The sequence below is a fragment of the Mobula birostris genome, unplaced genomic scaffold (genome assembly GCF_030028105.1).
Source record: "Mobula birostris isolate sMobBir1 unplaced genomic scaffold, sMobBir1.hap1 scaffold_287, whole genome shotgun sequence".
Taxonomy (NCBI): Eukaryota; Metazoa; Chordata; class Chondrichthyes; order Myliobatiformes; family Myliobatidae; genus Mobula; species Mobula birostris.
Window position 1 is genome coordinate 531,833 of NW_027275927.1, and position 24,934 is coordinate 556,766.

Here is a 24,934-nt window from a genome sequence, read left to right on the forward strand (position 1 = left end):
CTCTGTCAGACAGAGTGAAGCTCCCTCTGCACTGTCCCATCACATACTCCCCGAGCAGGCTGGAGAGCTGGTTGTACGTGTACGAGGCTCCCTCTGCACTGTCCCATCACATACTCCCCGAGCAGGCTGGAGAGCTGGTTGTACGTGTACGAGGCCTTGCAGAAAGCCTGCTCACCGCTTGAGATGCAGGACATTCACCGTCGACTGTCGAAGAGGGCCGACGGCCTCTTGCAGTTTAGCTCTGCGACATGGTGAGCTGTGTTCTGAGTTTATGTGGAGAGTGAGAGGCTGAAGACCCCTCGGTACTCGAAGGGGTTCCTGGTCGCTGTGGATGGAGGTGTGGGAGTGAAGGGATGAGGGACCTCCTCATGGCTCTTCCCCTGGCCAACCTCTGCAGAGGGAACAGGCTCTCTGTAACAGGTCCACAAGACTCAGGCACTGGAGTACATCCTGGATTGTGAGGACACACCTCGATTGGGCTCACAAGCAAACGGTGGGGAAGAGGGATTTTGGTATGCTGGCCTCCATCAGTCAGGGCAGTGCACAGGATCTGGGACATGACGTTGCAGGTGCGCGCTATGTTGGGCAGGCCACACCTGGGGTATTGTTTTCAAGAGGGAAGATGTGGTCTCCAAGTACGTGGTCAGGAGCTGGGGTACTGTCTCTCAGAAAAAAAGTTAACAGGCTATTCCTTGGAGCATAGGAGACTTGAGGGATGACCTTGTAGAGGCGTATACAATTATGAGGGGGTTGGATAGGGAGAGTGCACTGTCTTTTTCCCAGGGCTGGGAGATCAAGAACTAGAAGGCACTGGCTTAAGGTCAGAGGAGAGGGATTTAACAGGAACTGAAACGGGAATTTTCCACCCAGAGAGTGGTCAGCATACGGAATGAGCTGCCAGAGGAACTGGTTTTCCCAGGAATGGCCAAATACGGTCAGCTTACATGCCAATTTTGTCATGGACCAGTTGGGCAAAGGGCCTGTTTGACTGCTGCAAGACTCTTTGACATTGTTATCTTGAAAGGTTTTTGACTATGGTAGAAAGAAATTATTTTAAAACAAAGACACTCACAACGAGGGGCCAGGAAATGCCAGGCCCTTAAATCAAAGCATTTTAGGACAGAATTCTAAATCTTCTGTTCACTCCTCCCTCTGCCCCTCCCCCCCCCCCCCCCCACGGCACCCGCTCCCTCAATCCACCCCTCCCTCCCTCCCTTCAACCTGTGGAGTTTGCTCCAGCCTTTACCCCTTTCACTCACCCTCCTTCCCCCTGTCCTCACCTGTGGTACTGCATGAAGACCAGGTTCCAGAGCTCCACCACAGCGGGGTTGCTGGTGTTGACCTGGGCCGCAGCCCCTGGCCCCAGTCCGTGGTCGTAGTGAATCTCGGTGCAGGGTCCGCAAGGGCCCGTCTCCCCCATCTCCCAGAAGTTGCTGCTCAGTCCAAAGGGCAGCACCCGCTCCGGGGGCAGGCTGCGACACAGGGCAGGGATGGGGTCAAGAGCAGCTGGACCCCTGAACCGTCATCCCCAGACCCACGACGTCCCGCCCCTCCCTCTGTCCGTGCAGCCAACCCCACCTTTCGGGCATACAGATGACGTTTGGGCAGGGCGGTTTGTGCAGACGGTGTTGAAAACTGGAGGTGGGTGTCCAGCTGAGAAATGAGCGACCTCACAAGACAGAGATTGGATGCACCCTTGGGTCTGAGAGTGTGGGAGGGGCGGTACTGAGGGAGGGTCACACTGTGGGAGGGGCGGTACTGAGGGAGGGTCACACTGTGGGAGGGGTGGTACCGAGGGAGGGTCACACTGTGGGAGGGGCGGTACCGAGGGAGAGTCACACTGTGGGAGGGGCGGTACCGAGGGAGGGTCACACTGTGGGAGGGGCGGTACCGAGGGAGAGTCACACTGTGGGAGGGGCGGTACCGAGGGAGGGTCACACTGTGCGAGGGGCAGTACTGAGGGAAGGTCACACTGGGAGGGGCGATACCGAGGGAGGGTCACACTGTGGGAGGGGCGGTACCGAGGGAGGGTCACATTGGGAGGGGCGGTACTGAGGGAGGGTCACACTGTGGGAGGGGCGGGTACCGAGGGAAAGTCACACTGTTGGAGGGACAGTACCGAGGGAGGGTCACACTTTGGGAGGGGCAGTACTGAGGGAGGGTCACACTGTGGGAGGGGCGGTACCGAGGGAGAGTCACACTGTGGGAGGGGCAGTACTGAGGGAGGGTCACACTGTGGGAGGGGCGGTACCGAGGGAGAGTCACACTGTGGGAGGGGCGGTACTGAGGGAGGGTCACACTGTGGGAGGGGCAGTACTGAGGGAGGGTCACACTGTGGGAGGGGCGGTACCGAGGGAGGGTCACACTGTGGGAGGGGCAGTACTGAGGGAGGGTCACACTGTGGGAGGGGCGGTACCGAGGGAGGGTCACACTGTGGGAGGGGCGGTACCGAGGGAGGGTCACATTGGGAAGGGCGGTACCGAGGGAGGGTCACACTGTGGGAGGGGCGGTAGCGAGGGAGGGTCACACTGTGGGAGGGGCAGTACTGAGGGAGGGTCACACTGTGGGAGGGGCAGTGTAGCACCAGCCTCCCTTTGCCCATCCTGACAGAAAGCCCTGTGCACTCACCCCAGGCTGAGCCAGACATCCCGCGTCTCCTCATCAGCCTCCAGCCCAGCAGCAGAGTCTCCCCCAAAGTAGGTGACGTACAGCCTGTCCTGGGGGATCCCATACACCTCTGTCAGCAGCTCCCAGGCCATGGAACACGCCTCCTCCTGCAGGCCAGGGCAAAGAAACCATCATTCCCACTCCGCCCTGCACTTCCTGGCCCAGCAGTCCCCCCAGGCTGTGAGAGGGGCCTGAACACCACCCCAGGGAATGGGCACCAGAATCCGTCCCTCCAATCTTGCCCTGCACTCCTCCCACTCTCCGCTCCTCCCTTCCAATTCAAACAATAGACGGCTATTAAACTCAGATACCTTCCGTAGTTACCCACCCCCACAGTTAATTACACGGCTGTTGCTATGGTGAGGCGCGGGGCCTGTAGTATGGGAGGTTTCACAATTAGATCAACCCAACAGCTGCCCCCCCACTTTGGGTTTCACCCCTCCTCCCTCCTGCTCCCCTCATATTTCCCCCTTCCCCCACAGCACTCCCGCCCACATCTCCATACACACCCAGCTTCACCCAGAGCAACCACAATATCTCCATACACATCCTTCACCCAGAGCACCCACATCTCCATACACACCCCCCTTCACCCACAGTACCCCCACCCACATCTCCATACACACCCCCTTCACCCAGAGCACCCACATCTCCATACACACCCCCCTTCACCCACAGTACACCCACCCACATCTCCATACACACCCTTCACCCAGAGCACCCACATCTCCATACACCCCCTCTCCCTTCACCCTGACAATCTCCAGCTCCTCTCCCTTCCCCCAAAAGCCCTCCCACACCTCTAACCCCCCCTTCTACCTCTCATCCCTCTCCCCACCCCTTCCCCATGCCTAGCCCCTCCCACAGCACGCACCTTGAAGAAGTCACCGAAGGACCAGTTGCCGAGCATCTCGAAGAAGGTGTGGTGGTAGAGGTCACGACCCACGTCCTCCAGGTCGTTGTGCTTGCCGCCAGCGCGCACGCACTTCTGGCTGTTGACCACTCTCCGGTAACCGGCCATTTCACTGCGGGGGTCCACGCTGCCCAGTATCAGGGGCTTAAACTGCAAAGAGACACGGTGGGACATCCTGTTACAGCTGTGAGGGTGTTGCCAGGCCAGGGAGTCCGAATCCAGAAGGCCGAGGTTGGGAGCAGTGTCTGCAGTTCCGCGCACTGCACTGCAGGATAGCGATGGGTGGAGTGACACGGACACTCGGCAGGCAGCACAGGCTCTGTTGCTAAGCAGCTTCTGCATTCTCCCCGTGAGCCACGGGCTTCCTCCATGTGCTCCACATCCTCAGCCCTGTGGCTGGGTTTAATAAGTTGTTGCCACTGGAAAGATGGCGAAACGGGCAGGCTATTCCTCACTCGGTGGATTTCACACGCACAACCCATCCCACTGTATGTTTCTATGTGCACGTGAGAGTAAAGCCCAGCTTTATCTTATCTTTATGAGATCACTGGAGGCGAGATCGCCAAGGTAGGGCTGTTTAAAACTTGAGGGAAGAGGTTTAAAGGGGTAACACTCACAGAAAGAGCAGTATGAGCTGGAGGCAAGAACAGTTACACAGTTACAGTAAGAGGCATCTGTACGGGTATTTGACAGAGCAGAGCGCACAACATGGAAATGGGTCCTTTCGGCCCAACACCTGCACATCCCATTTGCCTTTGTCTGGCCCATATCCCTCCAAACCTTTCCTGTCCTCCTCCCTTAGTCACCTCTAAGTGTTGTCATTGTACAGCTTCCTGTGGCAGCCCATTCTACACCCACCACCCTGCGTGGAAAATGCTTCCCTCAGGTCCTTTTTAAATGCTTTCCCTCTCACCTTCCACAGAGTCCTGCAGTGTTAGACTCCCATACACTGGGAAAAAGAGTGACTGTCCACTTCACCTGAGCCCTTAATATTTTATAAACTTCCACAAGGTCACCCCGAAGCCCCCAGTGAAAGTCCCAGCCCATTCAATTACTTCTCATAACTCAAGTCCTCCAGTTCTGGTGTAAATCTTTTCCGCATCCTCTCCAGCTCAGCGACACCCTTTCCACAGCTTGAGAACCAGAACTGTGGACGGTACTCCAGCTGTGGACGGTACTCCAGCTGTGGACGGTATTCCAGCTGTGGACGGTATTCCAGCTGTGGTCTTGTACCGTTTGAACAGTATGCACAGCAACGGGCCCCTCAGCACATGATGTTATACTGAACCAATTAAACTGATGAACCTATTTAACTCATCCCATCTGCCTACATACAATTCTTCCTCTGCAATGTGTGCCTGTCTGAAATGCTTCTCGTTCCTGTATCCACAAGCAGCCCAAGCACACACCATTCTCACCTTAAACACATCCCTTCCCACATTAGACCCTTCAATCCTGGGTACCAGACACTGGCTGCCTGCTCCATCTATGCCCCTGTTCTGTCCCAATCAAGTACTCAGTGCCCTGTCTGATCAAGGCCAGCACATCCACCGTCCCGTCTACCCACTGTCAGGGAACGCTGTACGTGCAACCCTCCATCTCTCTGATCTACAGCACTCCCCAGGGGCAACAAACTATCTGCTTGAGGAAAGGGAATGCCATTCTTTCGAGTCAAAAGCATGTATCGGAACTTTATCCCCCGCAGGTGCTGCTTGCCCAACTAGGTTCTTCCTCCAACAGATTTCTTTGTTGCTTCAGATTCCAGCATCTGTGGTCTCTTGTATCAATATTCTCCAGTGACCTGTGCAAGTCCTGCCTTGGTTTAACTTCCCAAGATGCATACTTTCACATTCCTCTGCCATTCCCTTACCCACTTTCCCAGTTGATCTTGATCCTACTGCAACATCAGACAACGTTCTTCACTGATTTTGGTGTCACAAATGTGCAAACTAACTATGATAACTACATTCTTTTCTAAATTGTTCATATAGATAAGAAATACCAGTGGTCACAGGTCTCCAAAATGAAAACAAACCCCCACCATCCATCCGACAACTTCCTCTAAACCAATCTCTTAGCCAATTCATCAATGTACCCGGGACCCCCAGCCATCTAACATTCCAGATCAGGCTACCACATGGAACCTTGTCTTAGCCTTGCTGATGTCTACCATCCTGCCCATATCGATCCTCTTGGTCAGTACTTGGTAGTTATATAGTGAGACATGATTTCCCATGCACAAGTTCATGTTGACCATCTGTAATCAGTCAAATGTGGACAGACATTTAGAATCTCCAGTAACTTTCCCACTGCAGATGTTAGGTTCACCAGTCAGAAAATCTTTCTTAAATAAAGGCACAACATTAACCACCCTCCAGTATGTGACTATTGATGATGAGGGATATGGAATTAATGCAGGAAGTTGGGATTGGTACAGAAAATGTGGTGGTAGCACTGATGGGATGGGATGAAAGGCCTGTTTCTATGCTGTACAACTCTTTGAAACCAATACTCATCATAAGGAGCACCTTTGCAGACATAAAGAAGGCAAGACAGCGGCGACTTTTCATTAGGTCACCAAAAACAATCACAAATTTTAACAGATGCATCGTGGAGAGCATTGTAACTGTCACTGTCTGGTATGGGGAGGGGGTGGCTACTGCACAGGATCAAAGCTACAGAAAGTTGGAAAATCTTCAAGGAATGATGCCTCAAAAAGGCGGCTTCCATCATTAAGGACCTCCCCCCACCACCCATCACCCAGGATATGCCCTCTTCTCACTGTTACTGTCAAGGAGATGGTATGGAGCCTGAAGGCACACACTCAGCGATTCAGGAACAGCTTCTTCCCCTCTGCCATCCAATTTCTGAATGGACATTGAACCCATGAATGCTACTTGTTATTTCCATTTTCTTGTGCTGCTTATTTAATTGAAACATTTTATCGTAATTCAGTTTTCTTTTTTATCTCTATTATCGTGTATTGCATTGCACTGCTGCTGCTAAGTTGACAAATTTCACAACATATGCTGGTGATATTAAACCTGATTCTAATTCTTTGTGTTATCATCCTCTCCCTCCAATCTCCACCCCTGTCCCTCTAATCCCTGCCTCTCCCCCGCCGAATTGACTCAATCCACTGATCCCAGACTCTGCCCTCTGACATCAGACTCTCCTCTCCCTAACCTCCAGACTCTCTGCCCCCACCCTACCATCACTACCCAGTGACCTTAGACTCTCTGCCATTTAAGAACATTGTTACATAAGAACATAAGAAATAGGAGGAGGAGTTGGCCATCTGGACCATCAAGCCTGCTCCACCATTCAATAAAATCACGGCTGACCTGGTCATGGACTCATCTCCACTTACCTGCCTTTTCCCCATAACCCTTAATTCCCCTACTATGCAAAAATCTATCCAACCTTGTTTAAAATATATTTCCTGAGGTAGCCTCCACTGCTTCATTGGGCAGAGAATTCCACAGATTCACCACTCTCTAGGAAAAGCAATTCCTCTTCAACTCTGTCCTAAATCTACTCCCCTGAATCTTGAGGCAATGTCCTTTAGTTCGAGTCTCACCTACCAGTGGAAACAACTTTCTTGCATCTATCTTATCTATTCCTTTCACAATTTTATGTTTCTATAAGATCTCTCATTGTTCTGAACTCCAGTGGGTACAGTTCCAGGCGACTCAATCACTCATCATAGTCTAACCCCCTCACCTCTGGAATCAACCTGGTGAACCTCCTCTGCACCGCCTCCAAAGCAAGAATATCCTTCCTCGAGTAAGGAGACCAGAACTGCACACAGTACTCCAGGTGCGGCCTCACCTGTACAGTTGCAGTATAACCTCCCTGCTCTCAAATTCAATCCCTCTAGCAATGAAGGCCAACGTTCCATTTGCCTTCTTGATAACCTTCTGCACCTGCAAACCAACCTTCTGTGATTCATTCACAAGCACTCCCAGGTCCCTCTGTATGGCAGCATGTTGCAATTTTTTTACCATTTAAATAATAATCTGCACTTCCATTTTTGCTACCAAAGTTGATGCCCTCGCATTTACCAACATTGTATTCCATCTCTCAGACCCTTGTCCACTCACTTACCCTATCTATATCTCTCTGCAGACTCTCCATATCCACTGCACAATTTACTTTTCCACTCAATTTAGTATCATCAGCAAACTTAGATACACTACATTCGGTCCCCTCTTCCAGATCGTTAATGTATATTGTGAACAGTTGCGGGCCCAGCACTGACCCCTACGGTACACCGCGCACCACTGATTGCCAACCAGAGAAACGCCCATGTATCCCAACTCTCTGCTTTCTATTTGTTAACCAATCCTCCATCCATGCTAATATATCACCCCCAACTCTATGCATCCTTATCTTATGGTTAAGTCTTTTATGTGGCACCTTATCGAACACCTTTTAGAAATCCAAGTAAATAATGTCCATCTGTTCCCCTTTATCCACTGTGCTTGTTATATCCTCAAAGAACTCCAGTAAGTTTGTCAAACAGGACCTGCCTCTGCTGAATCCATGCTGTGTCTGCCTGATGGGATCCATTTTGTTCCAGATGCCTCTTCTTATTTCTTCTTTATTGATAGCTTCAAGCATTTTCCCAACTACAGATGTTAAACTAACTGGCCTATAGTTACCTGCCTTTTGCTTGCATCCTTTTTTGAACAGTGGCGTGACATTTGCTGTCTTCCAATCCACTGGGACCTGCCCAGAGTCCACAGAATTTTAGTAAATTATCACCAAAGCCTCTACTATAACCTCTGCCATTTCTTTCTGTACCCTGGGATGCATTCTATCAGGATCAGGGGACCTGTCTATCTTCAGGCCCACAAATTTGCTCAGCACTACTGCTTTAGTGATAGCTATTGTATCGAGGTCCTCACCTCCCATCACACCCATATCATCTCCCTTTGGCATGTTAGACGTGTCTTCCATTGTGAAGACTGACACAAGATAGTCATTCAAAGCCTCTGCCATTTCCCCATTACCCAATATCAATTCCCCCCTCGTCCTCCAAGCGACCTACGTTCACTTTAGCCAACCTTTTCTGCTTTACCTAATTATAAAAACTTTTACTATCTGTTTTTATATTTTGTGCTAGTTTATTTTCATAATCTATCTTCCCTTTCTTTACTGCTTGCTTAGTCGTTCCTTGTTGCTTTTTAAAGTTTTCCCAGTCTTCCAGTTTCCCTCTACTCTTGACAACTTTGTATGCATAAGATTTTAGTTTGATGCCTTCTTCTATTTCCTTAGTTATCCCAGGCTGGCTTTCCCCACACTTACTGTCCTTGCTTTTATCTGGAATATACTTTTGTTGAGCATCGTGAAAAATCTCTTTGAAAGTCGTCCACTGTTCCTCAACTATCCCACCATATAGCCTGTGTTCCCAAACTACCTCATCCCATTCTAGTCTCCCTTGTTTAGGTACAATACACTGGTTTTAGATCGAACTATTGCACCCTCCATTTGTAAGAAAAACTCGAGCATACTCTGATTACTCTTTCCACGAGGATCTCTAACTACAAGATCACTAACTTTACCTGTCTCATTGCACAGGACCAGATCCAAGATAGCACGTTCCCTTGTAGGTTCAGTAACAAGCCGTCCAAGAAAGCTATCACGTATGCATTCTATGGAGTCCTCCTCTTGGACTACCTACCGAATCCCCGAACCTCTGTCCACTTACCCCAGAGTCCCTGATCTGATCCTGGCCTAGGTTATTTGCCCTTTGCCCAGATTCGACCCTCTCCCTACTAACCCCATACTGTCCTTCTGACCTCTGACCCGAACTCTCTGCCCCCTTACCTGGTTCATCCCTGCGTTAACGAACAAGAGGCTGGGATCAGCTCGGGGGATCACGGGGGCCGAGCGGACCTCCCGGTGTCGCTGCTTGTCTCTGAAGAAGCGGAGGAAAGAGCCGCGGACGTTGTAGGCACTCGGAGCTGGGCCGCCTCCTGGGGCTCTTCCCGCGGCGGAGCCGCAAAACCCCTTGGTCCGGAGACCCAGCAGCCGCCACACGGGCGCCGCCATCTTTGTTGCTGGCGGAAACCGCGCACCAACAATATGGCAAGAGGGCTGAGGGAAAACCGGTGGGTTCCGCCGTACAGACGCCATCCAGCGGGGCTACTCGGCCACTGCACCAACAATACCAAAGTAACTGATCCCTGGGTGTGTGTCGAATTGTTAGATAGAGCCGATGTTGTTGAGAAGCCCTGCTCGTGATTGAGTTACAAAATACACATGGACTAAGATGTTAACTGTCCTCGTGATTGCAAGAAACCGCAGAGAGTTGTGAACACACCTCAGCACATTACAGAAACCAGCCTCTCTCTTCCGTTGACTTGTTACCTTGGTAAAGCAGCCAACGTAATTAAGTATTCCACCCACGTCCCAGCTCTCGAGGGAATTATCAAGTATCCCCTTTACAACTTCTACTGCTGAAATCGCTAGCCACTGACACACTGTACACATTGTGAGTAACATTGTTCGAAACTAATTAGGAGAACCCAGGAACCTCAGTGCAGACAGACGCAATTCAAGACCAACTTTTCTCAACCTTTTTGCCCTGGAGGAACCCTTGAAATAATTTTCAGGTCTCAGGGAACCCCTGGGTAAAAATTATTATATCTACAGCTCACAGTATGTTAGCTTAATTGGTAAATGGTAGATATAAAAATCCAAAATTAATTACTAATGTTCTTCTGAGTAGAGAATTAATTTTTAGCCAACCTTTCTTGAAAAAAACAGTTAAGCATAGTGTACCTTTCGTGAAATTAATCTTTCTTTCCCTTTCATAAATTTTAAAAACTCATAAGGAATACATAATAAATTTCTGTTAAACAACTGGCTTAAGCCAAACACGAGGAAATCTGCAGATGCTGGAAATTCAAGCCACACACATTAAAAGTTGCTGGTGAACGCAGCAGGCCAGGCAGCATCTCTAGGAAGAGGTACAGTCGACATTTCGGGCCGAGACCCTTCGTCAGGACTAACTGAAAGAAGAGCTAGTGAGAGATTTCCCACTTTCAAATGTCTTACTAGCTCTTCTTTCAGTTAGTCCTGACGAAGGGTCTCGGCCCGAAATGTCGACTGTACCTCTTCCTAGAGATGCTGCCTGGCCTGCTGCGTTCACCAGCAACTTTGATGTGTGTGGCTTAAGCCAAAATGGGATTTAATTTTTCTAAGGGTAAGCTCGATAGATTTAATTTAAATAAAGGTTGTAAATTTAATTTTATCTATTTACAAAATGAAAATTTATTGGCAATGTTGAATAGTAAAGTTACTAAAAATTATAAACCAAGGCAATATGAATAAAAATAAGGCCTAAGACACACTTTTATACAAGGCTTTGAAAAATCATTTTCTTACTAAGTAACATGATCAGGTTCAAATTCAGACCTAGTATATGAAACTAGTGTTTGTTTTTTGCTGTACAAATACTCATTTCTGGGTTGAACTTGAGATGTGCACACACAGATTTCTCCATCGAATGAAATGAGATGATTTCTATCCTTGCTCTTGATGCTTGTTAAACAAGAAAATGCTTGCTCACACATGTAAGAAGTTGAAAACTGCAGCAAAACATTCATTGCTTTCCTATGAACGGCAGGATACTCCCACAGAAATCCAGAACTTAACAAGGACAGATCAGTAAAGCTCATCTTGACTGCAGCTCACAAAGTTCTTCCTCTTCTCTCAAAGTCAAATTCGCAGGCTGAGCAGAAGATTCAGAAAAAGGTTCCCTCACCCAGTCATACACTTGTGTTAAAAGGGAGGAAAAGTACTGTTCAATTTTGTTCTGCAGTTTTTCCAGGTGGTTTTCAATAAGACTCAAGATTTTCTGATACCCCTCCCCACTCTCAAGTCCAAGTAATAGTGGAAAAGTTTCAAGATTTCCTTTGCAGCATGATTTTTCCAAAGATTCAGTTTCCTTTTAAATCCAAGAATCTTGTTACTCAAAGTCAAAATATAATCTCCAGGGTCTTGCAGAGAGTTGTTCAACTGGTTCGTATGATGAAAAATCTGGCCTACTATTTTCTTGAAAGTACCGCAATTCACTTTTCAGCTCAAACACCCCATTGAGAATTCATCCTCTGCTAAGCCACCAGATTTCTGTATGTAGCAGGAGATTAGTGTGCTCTTTGCCCAGGTTTTCACACAGTTTTTAAAAAAATATTCTCAAGTAAACTGGTCTTAAAGCTACGAGGTAACTTGCTTCCAAAACCCTTCTACTGTCTGTGACTTTATTTTCAAAAGCTTTCATCTGTCTGTTTTGAGACTCCAATAGTCGTTTAAAATAATCAGCACTTTTACATGCCATATTTTGTAATTTGTAGTTAAATGTCCTTTCAATTTTGCTGCAGCCATTGCTACATTTGTAAGTTGTTTACCACAGACTTGGCACAATGGAATAGGACAACTTGAATCACCAGTCCATGTAGAACGCATTGATAAGTAGCTTTCATTGTAAAGACAGACTTTTTTTGTCTGTTGTTTCAAAAGTGCAGTGAGATGACTCAGAAGATTGTAGTTCTTCAATTTAACCTTATCAGAATTGTCTGTAGGCCTAGGCAATTTCTCTTGCATCTCACACCTCCTCTTCAAAATTTGTCACACTGAACTGCCTTTAGAATGGAAATTTCCCTCCAGTTTGTTTGCTCCCATCAGGGGAAGGTAATTGCTAAATGAAGAGACTGTGGTAAGGTGTACTACTTTCAGACGGAAAGATTTTGCTATTTTGCCATTTTTTCACACTGTAAATATTTTTGCTCCTTTTCAAAAGGTTTTCCATCTTTTGGCACACAATAAACACCTTTGCACGAAATGTGCTATTGTGACCTGTCTGTGTTTGTAAAGCCCACATTTTCATAAAGGCACACTACCCTCACCAAGACCCAACGTTGTGACAGGGGACTTTTCCAATTTCCCTTTGGATAATATCTGTTGTAATAGACAGACTTTTGATTTGTATTCGGAAGAATACTTCAGGAATTTTTCATAAATTTTTCAGGTATTTCCTTTTCCAAGGGTAAACAGGATAATCCCTCAGCATTTTCATGATTAGGCATCCTCACAAGATCACAAGACAAAGGAGCAGAAGTAGGCCATTCAGCCCATCGATTCTGTTCCGCCACTCCACCAATGATCTAAACTATTCTCCCATCTGGTTCCAATTTCTGGCTTTTTCCCCATGTCCCTCGATACTCTGACTAATTAGATACCTATCAATCTCCTCCTTAAATACCCTCAATGATCGGTCCTCCACAGCTGTATGTGGCAACGAATTCCATAAATCCACGACCCTCTGGCTAAAAAAATTTCTCATCTCTGTTTTGGATCTTCTTGAATTTGATCTTGCAATTGTGTCCTCCAAGAAACAGAGTCCATCCCTGAAGTAGCATTGCTACTGTAAGTGGAACACCCTTCTGTGGATTGAAAATGGTCACTAGTGGTTGATGAGGCCATAAGACTTAGGAATCAGAATTAGGCCATTCAGCCCATCAAGTCTGCTCTGCCATTCCATCATGGCTGATCATGGATCCCACTCAACTCCATACGTCTGCCCTCTCTCCATATTCTTTGAAGCCCCGACCAATCAGGAATCTATCAACTTCCGCTTCAAATATACCCACGGACTTGTCTCCACCGCAGTCTGTGGCAGAGCATTCCACAGATTCACCACTGTCTGGCTAAAGAAATCCCTCATTACTTCTGTTCGAAAAGGTTGCCCCTCAATTTAGAGGCTGTGCCCTCTAGTTCTGGATACCCCCACCACAGGAAACATCCTCTCCACATCCACCCTATCTAGTCCTTTCAACATTCGGTGGGTTTCAATGAGATCCATCTGCATTCTTCTAAATTCCAGTGAGTACAGGCCTAAAGCTGCCACACGCTCCTCATATGTTAACCCCTTCATTCCAGGAATCATCCTTGTGAACCTCCTGGCCTCTCCAATGATGACACATCCTTTCTGAGGTATGGGGCCCAACACTGTTGACAATACTCCAAGTGTGGCTGACTAGTGTCTTATAAAGCCTCAGCATTATCTCCTTGCTTTTATATTCTATTCCCTTTGAAATAAATGCCAACCTTGCACTTGCATTCTTTACCACAGACTCAACCTGTAAATTAACCTTCTGGGAGTCTTGTACAAGGGCTCCTAAGTCCCTCTGCACTTCTGATGTTTGAATTTTCTCCCCATTTAGGTAATAGTCCGCACTATTGTTCCTTTTACAGAAATGCACTATCATACATTTCCCAACACTGTATTCCATCTGCCACTTTTTTGCCCATTATTCCAATGTGTCTAAGTCTTGCTACAACTGCATTGCTTCCTCAGCACTACCTACCCCTCCACCTATCTTCATATCATTTGCAAACTTTGCCATAAGGCCATCAATTCCACTATCTAAATCACTGACAATGTGAAAAACAGTGGTCCCAATACTGACCCCTGAGGAACACCACTAGTCACAGGCAGACAACCAGAAAAGGCCCCCTTTATTCCCACTCACTGCCTCCTGCCTGTCAGCCATGCCAGTATCTTTCCTGCAATCCCATAAGATCTTACCTTGTTCAGCAGCCTTATGTGAGGCACCTTATCAAATGCCTTCTGAAAATCTAAGTAAATGACATCTACTACATCTCCTTTGTCCACTCTTCTTGTTACTTCCTCGAAGCACTCTAACAAATATGTCAGGCAAGATTTCCTTTTACAGAAACCATGCTGACTTTGACTCATTTTATCATTAGTCTCCAAGTACCCTGAAAACACGTCCTTAATAATGGACTCCAACACTTTCCCAACCACTGAGGTTAGGTTAATTGGTCTACAATTTCCTTTTTTTTTTGCCTTCCTCCCTTCTTAAAGAGTGGAGTGACATTTGCAATCTCCCAGTCCTCCGGGACCATGCCAGAATCAAGTGATTCTTGAAAGATAATGGTCAATGCATCCGTTATCTCTTCAGCAACCTCTCTCAGGACTCTGAGATGTCGTCCATCTGGTCCAGACGACTTTCCACCTTAAGACCTTTCTGTTTGCCTGGCACTTTTTCCTTTGTAATAGCAATGGCACTCGCTCCTGCTCCCTGACACTCATAGACCTCTGGGATACAGCTAGTGTCTTCCGCAGTAAAGACTGAAGCAAGATACTTATAAAGTTCATCTGCCATTTCTTTGTCCCCCATTACTACCTCACTAACATCATTTTCCAGTGGTCCTTTATGTAACTGAAAAAACCTTTCGTATGCAGCTTTATATTTTCAGCTAGTTTGCCCTCAAATTTCACGTATTCCCTTCTTATAGCTTTTTCAGTTGCCTTTTGTTGGATTTTTAAAAGCTTTCGAATCATCTAACTTCCCACTCTCTTTTGCTACCTTATATGCCTTTTCCTTGGCTATTATGCAGTCCTTAATTTCCTTTGTCAGCCACTTCTCTAGTCTTGCCATTTGAGAACTACTTCTTCTGTGGGACATACGTATTCTACACCTTGTGAAGTATTCTCAGAACCTTCAACCACCTCTGTTCTGCCGTCATCCCCACCAGTATCTCCCTCCAATCCACCTGGGCAAGCTCCTCTTTCATGCCTCTGTAATTCCCTTTATTCCATTGTGATACTGATACATGTGAGTTATGCTTCTCCCTCTCAAATTGCAGTATGAATTGATCATATTATGATCACTGCCTCCTAAGAGTTCCTTTATGTTAAGCTCCCTAACAAGATCTAGGTTATTACACAACACCCAATCTAAGATGGCCTTTCCCTGAGTAGGCTGAAGCATAAGCTGCTCTAAAAAGCCATTGGGTAGGCATTCAACAAATTCCCTCTCTTGCAATCGACACCATCCTGACTTTCCCAATCCCCTTGCATATTGAAATCCCCCATTACAATTGTGGCATCACCCTTATGACATGTATTTTCCAGCTCCCTCTGCAATCACAGCCCCATATCTTGGCTGTGTTTTGGAGGCCTATATATGATTCCCATAATGTTTTTTTTCACCCTTTCATTTTCTTAACTGCACCCACAAAGATTCAACATTCTCTGATACAAAGTCATCTGTTTCTAAAGATGTAATTCCATCTCTTACCAACAGAGCCACACCTCTGCCTACCTTCCTGCCTGTCCTTTCTATACAAGGGATATCCTTTGATGTTAAACTCCCAACTACAGCCTTCTTTCAGCCTCAGTTGATGATCAGTAATGAAGGTAAACTCTCTCCCAAACAAGTAATGATTGAAATTTTTTACACCCAAACCAGACTCAAGGCATCTTGTTAATCTGTGTGTAATTCTGCGAAACTCCCTCAGAACTGCCCCTCCCACAGTGTGACCCTCCCTCAGTACTGCCCCTTCCACAGTGTGACTCTCCCTTGGTACTGCCCCTCCCACAGTGTCTCCCGTCCCCCCCAGTACTGCCCCTCCCACAGTGTGACTCTCCCTCAGTACCGCCCCTCCCACAGTGTGACACCAGGCATCCCACCTCTCCTGGAAGTTCAGGGAGTCTCCTGCATATCAATAGTGGCTCCCTGATGCCTGGAAATTATATACAATATCCTGGAAATTGATTTTTTTGAGAGGGAGAGGGAGAGCGAGCATCCTGATTGGTCTCCCTTCACGCTAAGAGTGGTCCCCAACCACCGGGCCGTGAGGAAACAATATGATTTGGCGATATGAGTCAGCTGCACCTTTCCTCATTCCCTGTCACGCACTGTTGAACGAGCGCACGTGAGGTCATTACCTGAGTGTCATCTGGGTGATGACACAGGAAGAAGATCAACTCCTTGAGTTTGCAAATGACAGCGGGCTGAAAATTATGTGTGATATAACATCTCTGCTGTCATTCTGGATCAAAGTCAAGGCTAAATATCCTGAGATAGCCACGAAAGCACTGAAAATGTTGCTTCCATTTCCAACATCATATCGCTGCGAAGTTGGGTTTTCTGCAATGAATGCAACAAAAACTAAATTGCGGAATAGATTAGACATAAGGAACCCTGTTCGAGTATCGCTGTCTCCCATCACCCCTCGATGGGACCGTCTTGTTGCAGGAAAACAAGCCCAGGGCTCCCACTGATTCAGCGATATTGGTGTGTTGCAATTATTTATATGTTCATATGAGGAAAATATGCGCTGTGTTTAATATCCAAACGTTACTTAAAATGTTATGATGCTATTGACTTATAATTGACTTATCACTATATTCATGCGAGGAAAATATGCGCTGTGTGTTTAATATTAAATTTGTTAGATAAACCCTTTTAGAAATGAAATTACAGCCCCTCCCCCTCAGTACCGCCCCTCCCACAGTGTGACCCTCTCTCCGTACTGCCCCTCCGACCATGGGGCTGCCTTTAGGCCCTTACCCCCGCTTTTCTGTCCTAGTTGCCAGACGGCCCTGAGCTTGTGTCTCCAATGGCCATGTAACCAGCGAGGTGAGGATGCAGCCCAGAATTCCGCAGGGCTCAGAGACAGCCCCACCACCACCACATCTCACACTCAACTAGAAATAACTCCCTTCATTGTCTTGCACAGTCTAGAATCAGAATCAGGTTTATTATCTGAATCTTTAAAATATTATCATGATTAAAATCAGGAGTTAATAAAGTCAACATGGAGTTTATTGTCACATGCACAAACACATGAATGTATTGGTGCAATGAGAAATAAGCACGAAGTATCAGGCGTACAATATTCATAAAAACATAACATACATAACTTATATCATTTTTAACAGGAAAGAACGTGACGAGAACGGAAAAAAAGTCAATTTTAGTTCAAGGTGGTAAAAGTGCTGCGATATTAAATTCATGATCAGGATCGTGCTGCTTGGATCAAGAACTGGATGGTTATTTACTTTATTCTGAAGAGAAGTAGTTATAGCTTGTGATGCTGTTGGGCCAGGAGATTTCGGCCTTAGTTGATGGTTAGCAAAGCTGGTAATTATTCCTGTGATTGACAGCTGGAGCATTGGGAAGAAGAGACGTCCCAGGTTGTCGTGTTGAGTACAGTATTTATTTAATGCATAGGATCCAAAAATTGAGCTCAAAAGAATAAAATAACCTATAATTTTGAATTCAGTTTTCAATTTTCACCTCCTTTTCAATGCTGTTTATTTTGCATCAAAGTAGACCGGAACTTAACTGACAGGCGGTGAACCTTATTAAGGATGCACCGTGTGCGGGGCGGAAGATACTCTTGGGGCCGTAGGGTTCCGGACTCCTGAGGCGGAAGTGTCCATTATAAATCCCTCCCCCGGCAGCACAGGCGGAAGTGAAAATGGAGGCGCTTGTATTCATTCTATCCTTGGTCGATTGTTGCGCCTTAATATTCTTGGCGGTATATTTTGTATCCTCTGGGTGCGGAGGAATGAAGCGAGTGAGGAAGGGTGTAAAGGGATAGGGGAGAAATGAAAGGGGATATAGAGAGGGATGGAGAGGGGGAGTGGGGAGGCGGGATGTGGAAGAGGAGTAGAGGGGTAGACGTGGAAGGGGTCTGGAGGAGGGAGCTTGGAGGGGTCTGAGGGAGGATGGAGGGGATTGTGGAGGGGGATGAAAGGAGAATGGGCATGTAGAGGGGGAGAATGTAGGGACAGGAATGGGGTGTTGGAGGGGTGGAGGTGTGGAGGGGAAGAAGGTGCTGGGGAGAGGTGGGCAAGGAGGGAGGTGTGTCTGGGGGAGGTGGGGGATAGCTGAGTGGTTGGGTGGGGACGAGGGTGGCTATGGAGGAGATTGGTGTTGGAGGTGCTGAGGATAGGGAGGGGGCTGGATGTTGAGGGGCTGTGGGTTGGGAACGGCCTCTGTGGAGAGAAGAGGGAAGGGTTTGTGAAGCAGGGAGTGGGATAGAGGAAGGGAAATATGAGGGAGAGGGAGGTATAAGAGGGGGAAATGAAGAGTGAGTATAATATATGTGGAATGAGAGCATGGGGGAAATGAATGGTAGCAGAGATGAGGGGTCCTGAGAAGGGCTGGGAGCGAAGCTACATGGGCTCTGGGTTTTCCTGAGCAGAGTTCAGATTATAACCTTGTCAGATCTGGAATGTGATTACATAAACGCCAGAGCTTGTTGCTCTAAACTAAACAAGGTGAGTAATCTCTGGAGACTGGGGTTGGTGCAGTCTCTGTCCCCGCCCCTCTAGTCCTATCTGACACCCTCCCACATCTAGTTTCCCTGCGGTTCCCTTTTTGAAGATCATTGTTAGGCTTGGCTAGTTTGCAGCCTAGATGTGAAGAATGAATTTTCCAGTATCAGGGAACCCTGATCTCGTGATTATTTCCCTCCACCCGCACAACCCTTCATCAGACCTGCCTGTGCTCCTGTCAGTTTTGTAACCTTCCCCACCACATTAACCACTTTCCATCTCCCTTCTGGCTCTGTCCACCTATCACCCATTTCACTAACTCCCTAACTCCCACCCCATTCCATCCTTTAGCTTCCAGCAGCTGTCTCCTCCTTCACTCTCCCGAACTCCCACCCCATTCCATCTGCTTCCTTCAGCCAGCTGTTCATCATCCCCTCCTGGCCTGGCTCACCTCTCTACTACTGTCTGCCCCCGGTCCTGATACAAGGCTTTGATCCCACGAATCAATAATCCCTCACCTCCACACCCCCCCCTCCACAGGTGCTGTTCGACTTTATGAGTTTCTTCAGTAGATTCTTTGTTGCTTTTCATTCCTGCATCTGCCTTTTCTTGTCTCTATTTAGCACGATTGCCTGCTTTCTGTCTTTTAGCTAGTTCTTAATCCATGGTAATTGTATGCCTTGAAGTTTGCTAAATGTCTTTGATGTGGGACTTGCTCATAAACCCTCTGAAAACCCAGGTTGGTAACTTTCACCAAATTCGTCATGTCCAGTGGCCACTTTATTAGGTACAGTACAGGAATGGAATCTGGTGTGGACTTTTGCTATCGCCTAACCACCTTAAGGTTTGATGTTTTGTGTGTTCAGAGGTGCTCTTTTGCACATTGCTGTTGTAATATGTGGTTATGAGTTACTACCGCTTCCTGTCAGCTTGGCCATTCTCTGACCGACCTGATTAACAAGCCATTTTCACCCACAGACCTGCTGCTCACTATGTTTTTTTACTTTTCACTCCATTCTCTGTAAACTCAAGAGACTGTTGTGCATGAAAATCCCGGGAGATGAGTAGTTTCTAAGATACTCCAACCAGCCCGTCTGACACCAGCAATCATTTCATGGTCAGTCGCTTACATCACATTTCTTCCCCATTTTGATGTCTGGTCTGAACAACTGAACCTTTTCTTCTTCTTCTATTTCCGGCAGTTTAAATGCGTCTAGGCGTATTACTGCCCTCCACAGGATGTATAATTAAGTATAGAATTTCAAGGAACTCAAATTCTCGAATATAACCTAGTCTCACGTATAAACTGTAACATGGTTTCCAAATAATTGCATTGCCTCAAATCACATTAATTTCATTTGAATCATTTGTAAAACTAAAAGCTTCTTGTTTGAGAATATTCATCATCGCATGATTAACATTTAAAATTGCTGTTTTCCAAGTCTATCTGTTATTTCCAAGTTTTCCTTTTCTTAAATCAAAACCTGTAGTTGTTTATTGAGATCTTGAAGTTTTTCCTCAGTTGTTTTGATGTTTCCATTTTATAATCTGAATGTAGATAATTCACTTTGCAACAAATTCCTTTTTCCTTTTGTAACTTTGGAATAAGTTCCTCCATTTTTAATCTATTTTCCATGTCACTGAATTTTGACAACAAGCATCTTTTTCAGAAACTGTCTCCTTTAAATGCAGTACAGTTTTGTCCAATCTCTTTCCAACTCACAGTTGTTCTTATTGAGTACTTCTATTTGTTGACAGAGTTCTGCACATCTACCCTGGGTTTCAACCATGTTTCTTGTAAACATAAAATCTGAGGTTTTCCCCTTAAATTCTGGTGGGTGGGTGGGTGTGTGTACACAGCCATTAATTTCCCGCCTCTCCTGCCTGTGAACTGTTTGATCCTCCATTCAGTGCATCTTTGACTGCTTCCCACCTAAGCCCTGTAATACCAAGATATTTTTCTGCAGACTTGATTATAATTTTAATTTTTTTCGGTTCTTTTGTCTATTTGCGCTGAACAGTTAATTGCATCTACCATAAACAGTACGAAATCCTTCTTACTCATAAGTAGTGTATCCTTATTTATCATATTACAGCCCTCACAATTCACCAGTTTATTATTCCCTGTATTTGTTTGCTTGATAGTCTTCTCTTTTCCAGCAAATGCTTTCACTGCCTCTACGTAACTGATCCCTTGAGTTACTTTTACATATTGTATCTCAGCTTCTTTCTAATATTGCACCCTTGATAAGCTGCACTGTTCCTCACTGAAGTTGCAGCATTTCGGCCTAGCTCCCACCTCACATTTCCCATATTCATGTTCTCCAGCGCATCTTCCACATCTTTGTTTCCCTCTGCAGACCGCAGCAATGTGCCCGAATTTCTGACATTTAAAGCATCGTAAAGGCAGTGGTATATATATATATTCTGACCTCATAACATACCCTAAATAAACTTCAGTCAGCAATCTCTCTTCATCAAAGTTAATCATAACCGATAAACTTTCACACTTTTTCTCGTTTTTTTGTAGCTTTCAAACGTTTGGCCTTAATAATTTTTGTTCCTTTTATGTTCTGTTTAATCTCATCCATTAACTTTTGTCGGTATCCCTGAAATAACTCCTCTAGTCCACTTTCTGTTGTTGGGTATGGAGCATTGTACTTTTTTGCCATATATTTTGTTTAATCTTATCAGTTTGCCTTGTTGAACACTATCCCGACAAATCACTAATAGCGATCTATTTCATAAAATCTTTGCACTTTTGACTTCACCTGTAAGTCTGTTGATTATCCTTGTCAAATGAATCGAGTTCCATTCACCAAAAGATGCTCCATCTTCGCTCAGTTTTATAATTGCTTTAATCTCAACTTCTTTCCGTTGTTTTGCTATCCTATTTTGTTTGTCCCCTAACTCCTTAGAGTTTGACATCTCATACCTCTTTTCTTATTCTTTCCACTTCATTCCTCTTTCTCCCCAACGTCCAACTCGAACTCACTTCCACTATCCGTCAACCAGCAGTTAATCCTGCGGGATATTCTCTTTATCAACTCAGCAGTTGTGGCCTCCCTACTCATCTCTTCTTCAGCAGTTCTGCCCACAATCGGCACTCTGGTCTGGCTCGAATCGTTGATGAAAACAAGCGACATTGTCACCCTCCATTCCTTGCTGCCCGCAACGTGCAGGCTCGGTGCTCCACAATTCACCTCTCATTTGCCAACCAATAGACTCGACGGTGTAACCCTGTGGTCAACTCACCAGCAACTGCATCTTTTGACCATGCCTGTGTGCTTTTATGCATTGAGTTGCTGCCACATGATTGGCTGATGAGCTATTTGCATTAATGAACCTAATAAAGTGGCCACTGAGTGTAATCAGCAACAGATCCACCTTGGCCTTCTCTTCCCCCCCCACCCCACCCACACACAAGCACTTAGTAATGACTGGTTGTGAGGATGGTGAAGTGGGGGGTCCTCTGGTTGCACAGATGATTACCGTGAATTTAATCCCCTGGTCATTTGGGGTGGGTTAGAATCATACACCATGGAAATGGGCCTTTTGACCCAATTGGCCCACACTGATTTAGATTCCCATCTAAGCTAGTCTTATTTGGCCATGTTTCTCTAAACCTTTCCAATCTAAGTACCTTTTAAATATTGATAAATGTATTTGCCTCAACAACTCTTTGGCAGCTCATTGCAGATACTGACTTGTCTCTGGGTGAAACTGTTACTCCAAGTTTCTATTAAATCTCTCCCCGCTCACCCTATGCCCTCAAGTTCTTGATTCCCTGTACCTGTGGTAAAAGACTGGGTGCATTCCCCTGTCTGTATCCCTCCTAATTTTATTCACCGCTACAAGATCACCCCTCATTCTCCTATACTAAGCTTCAATGAAAAAGGTCACAGCCTCTCCTCACAACTCAGTCCCTTCAGTCCTGGCAACACCCTTGCACTCTTTCCAGGGTAGCGGCAATTTTCCTATATTATGATTATGAGGACACGTCCTCTTTTATTGTCATTTAGTAATGCATACGTTAAGAAATGATACATTATAAGCAGACTGACCTAAATCAAACACAGTACTCTAAATCCAGCCTCACCAAAGACTTGTACAACTACAACATGGCCTCCCTAACTTCTTTACTCAGTGCCCTGATTGATGAAGGCCAGCATGCAATAAGCCTTCTTCACCACCGGCACATGGTATCTGCAGACCTATATCAACTATTGCTCCCTCTCACTGGTTGTACAAGCCCACTGGGGAAGGACAGGTTAGGAGGCTAGAGGAGGGGGCAGGGTGTGGGTATTGGAATCTTCCCCCATTGCTCAGCAAGACTGCACACCCACTGATGAGGTTGCTAACTGCCTCCCAGCAGCCTGCTGTGGTTGGGGCTGGGCTGGGCTGGGCTGGGGTGTCAGAGCAGTCCTGACCATGGTCGTGACCCTTCTCTCCACAGTGGGTGTTACCGGAACTGATTGGCCACAGTGCTGTCACGATGTTGATGCTGATCTCGATGCACTGGTTTATCCTGCTGCTCAACTTACCCATCGCTGCCTGGAACTTCTACAGGTCAGTTGGCATCGTGGAGTGGATGGACCTAATAGCAAGGTTGGGGGGAAGGGGTTGAGCAGGTGGGCTTCCTTGCACATCTGGTGCAGAGGTTGTGGCTTAGGACAGATGTGAACCCATGTCTAAGCTCATGGGTCAGAGCACCATGGAAGGAGCACTGATTGTGGGTCTTTGTTGGATTGAGCTTAGGCACGATGAGTGCAGTCTTCTGAGGCTGATATGTTCTGACTCTCCCACAGGTACTTCTCTGTCCCCTCTGGAAATGTGGGGGTCTTTGACCCAACTGAGATACACAATCGAGGCCTACTCAAGACCCACATGAAGGAAGCCATGATCAAACTTGGCTTCCACCTGCTCTGTTTTTTCATTTACCTGTACAGGTGAGCAGAGCACAGCTTTCCGGTTGGGGGAAGGGGGCATCATGAAACCCGCGAGTGAGGAATGTAGCAAGATTCTGTCATGAGTTCTAGGGAGGAGTGAGGGAAGGAGCTCTGCTAGGCGTGGGGTGGGGTAAAGATAGATTATTCAGGCCTGGGGAGGGGAAGGATTTTTATTGGCTCTGAACTGGAGTTGGCTTATATTGGGTGAGAAGGGAGGTGGTGAGTGAGTTGGAGGGGTAGAGGCCAGATGGAAGGAGATTTTTGGGATTTACAGCAGGTTTGGGCGTTATAGTAGTCATGAGGGTAATAAGGATGTATGAGTGATGATGGGGGACAGAAAAGGGTCCAAGAACCAAGGGGAGATCCTACATACAGAAAGGGATTAATAGGGCTTAGTATCACTTAAAATAAGAGGGAGTTTTGGCTAAGGGAAGTATGGTAATTATGTCTGAGTGACTCTATCCCACACCAAATCCTTCTCTTCCATCAACAGTATGATCCTGGCATTGATCAATGATTGAGTGCCTTGACAGAAGGTGTGGATAGTCACAAGTTTCAAGTTCAGATCCGGGACCGGGCTCTCACTTTGACTGGAAGTTGGAGGTTACGTCATATGCAGTTTATATTTTGGACCTGACTGAAATGTGTGTTGAGATTATCTTTTTTTAAACAATAAAGTTACAGTTTAAATGTATGACTTTGACTGTTCGTGGAGTCTGCAGTTTGTAGTGACCCTCAGTACCAACTGTGGTGCTGACTGCAGCCAGCGTTGGTACTACTCTGGTAGGAAGGGATAGCTGAGATCAAGTTCCTTCTGGCTCCTACCTAGATCACTCAGTAAGGTCATGTCCAAAGAGACTGTTAATGCCTCAGTTCCATTTCCCTACTCAGTTACCCTTCATTTTATCTACGCGATGCAATGGTTTTCTGGGAGTAGAGGATTCCTTTTGAGAGAAATAGCACCTCTTAACTTGGCATTAAAAACTGACATGTTATTGTAGTACAATGAGTCCTGGTCTAAGTTTTCCTGTAGGTCCAAACTCCCTCAATCTATATTTTCAGGAAGGTAATTTCTTGTTCTTTCAGTCTACTTAATCTTCCTTCAAATGACAATCCCATTAAAATTCTTTCTGAAGCAACACACAAAGCAGCTGAAGGTACTCAGCAGCATCAGTGGAAGGGAAATGGCTCACTGACGTTTCATGTTGAGATCCTTCATCAGGTCTGGAAAGAGATAGAAGAGAGCCAGTATAAAAAGGTGGGGAAAGGAACAGCAAGAGTTGGTAGTTGATAGGTCAA

General features: G+C 46.4%; 2 protein-coding genes across 2 annotated transcripts in view; one reads left to right on the forward strand and one right to left on the reverse strand.

The window, feature by feature from the left end:
• aars2 (alanyl-tRNA synthetase 2, mitochondrial (putative)) overlaps positions 1-9,676 on the reverse strand; it is a 90,665-nt gene extending 80,989 nt beyond the window's left edge. The window contains exons 1-4 of the mRNA XM_072250364.1: positions 9,413-9,676; positions 3,542-3,730; positions 2,629-2,774; positions 1,281-1,472 (exon numbers count right to left, since the gene is read on the reverse strand). Of these exons, the coding sequence (XP_072106465.1) occupies positions 1,281-1,472; positions 2,629-2,774; positions 3,542-3,730; positions 9,413-9,637 (752 nt within the window). The 5' untranslated portion in view covers positions 9,638-9,676. The remainder of the gene's footprint in view (positions 1-1,280; positions 1,473-2,628; positions 2,775-3,541; positions 3,731-9,412) is intronic.
• Positions 9,677-17,865: 8,189 nt separating this feature from the next.
• cnih4 (cornichon family member 4) lies at positions 17,866-24,432 on the forward strand. The gene is made up of 5 exons (XM_072250355.1): positions 17,866-17,953; positions 18,621-18,689; positions 23,143-23,255; positions 23,495-23,635; positions 24,129-24,432. The coding sequence occupies exons 1-5, from the start codon at positions 17,885-17,887 to the stop codon at positions 24,154-24,156; spliced, it is 420 nt and encodes a 139-aa protein (XP_072106456.1). The 5' UTR covers positions 17,866-17,884; the 3' UTR covers positions 24,157-24,432.
• The last annotated feature ends 502 nt before the right edge of the window (positions 24,433-24,934 follow it).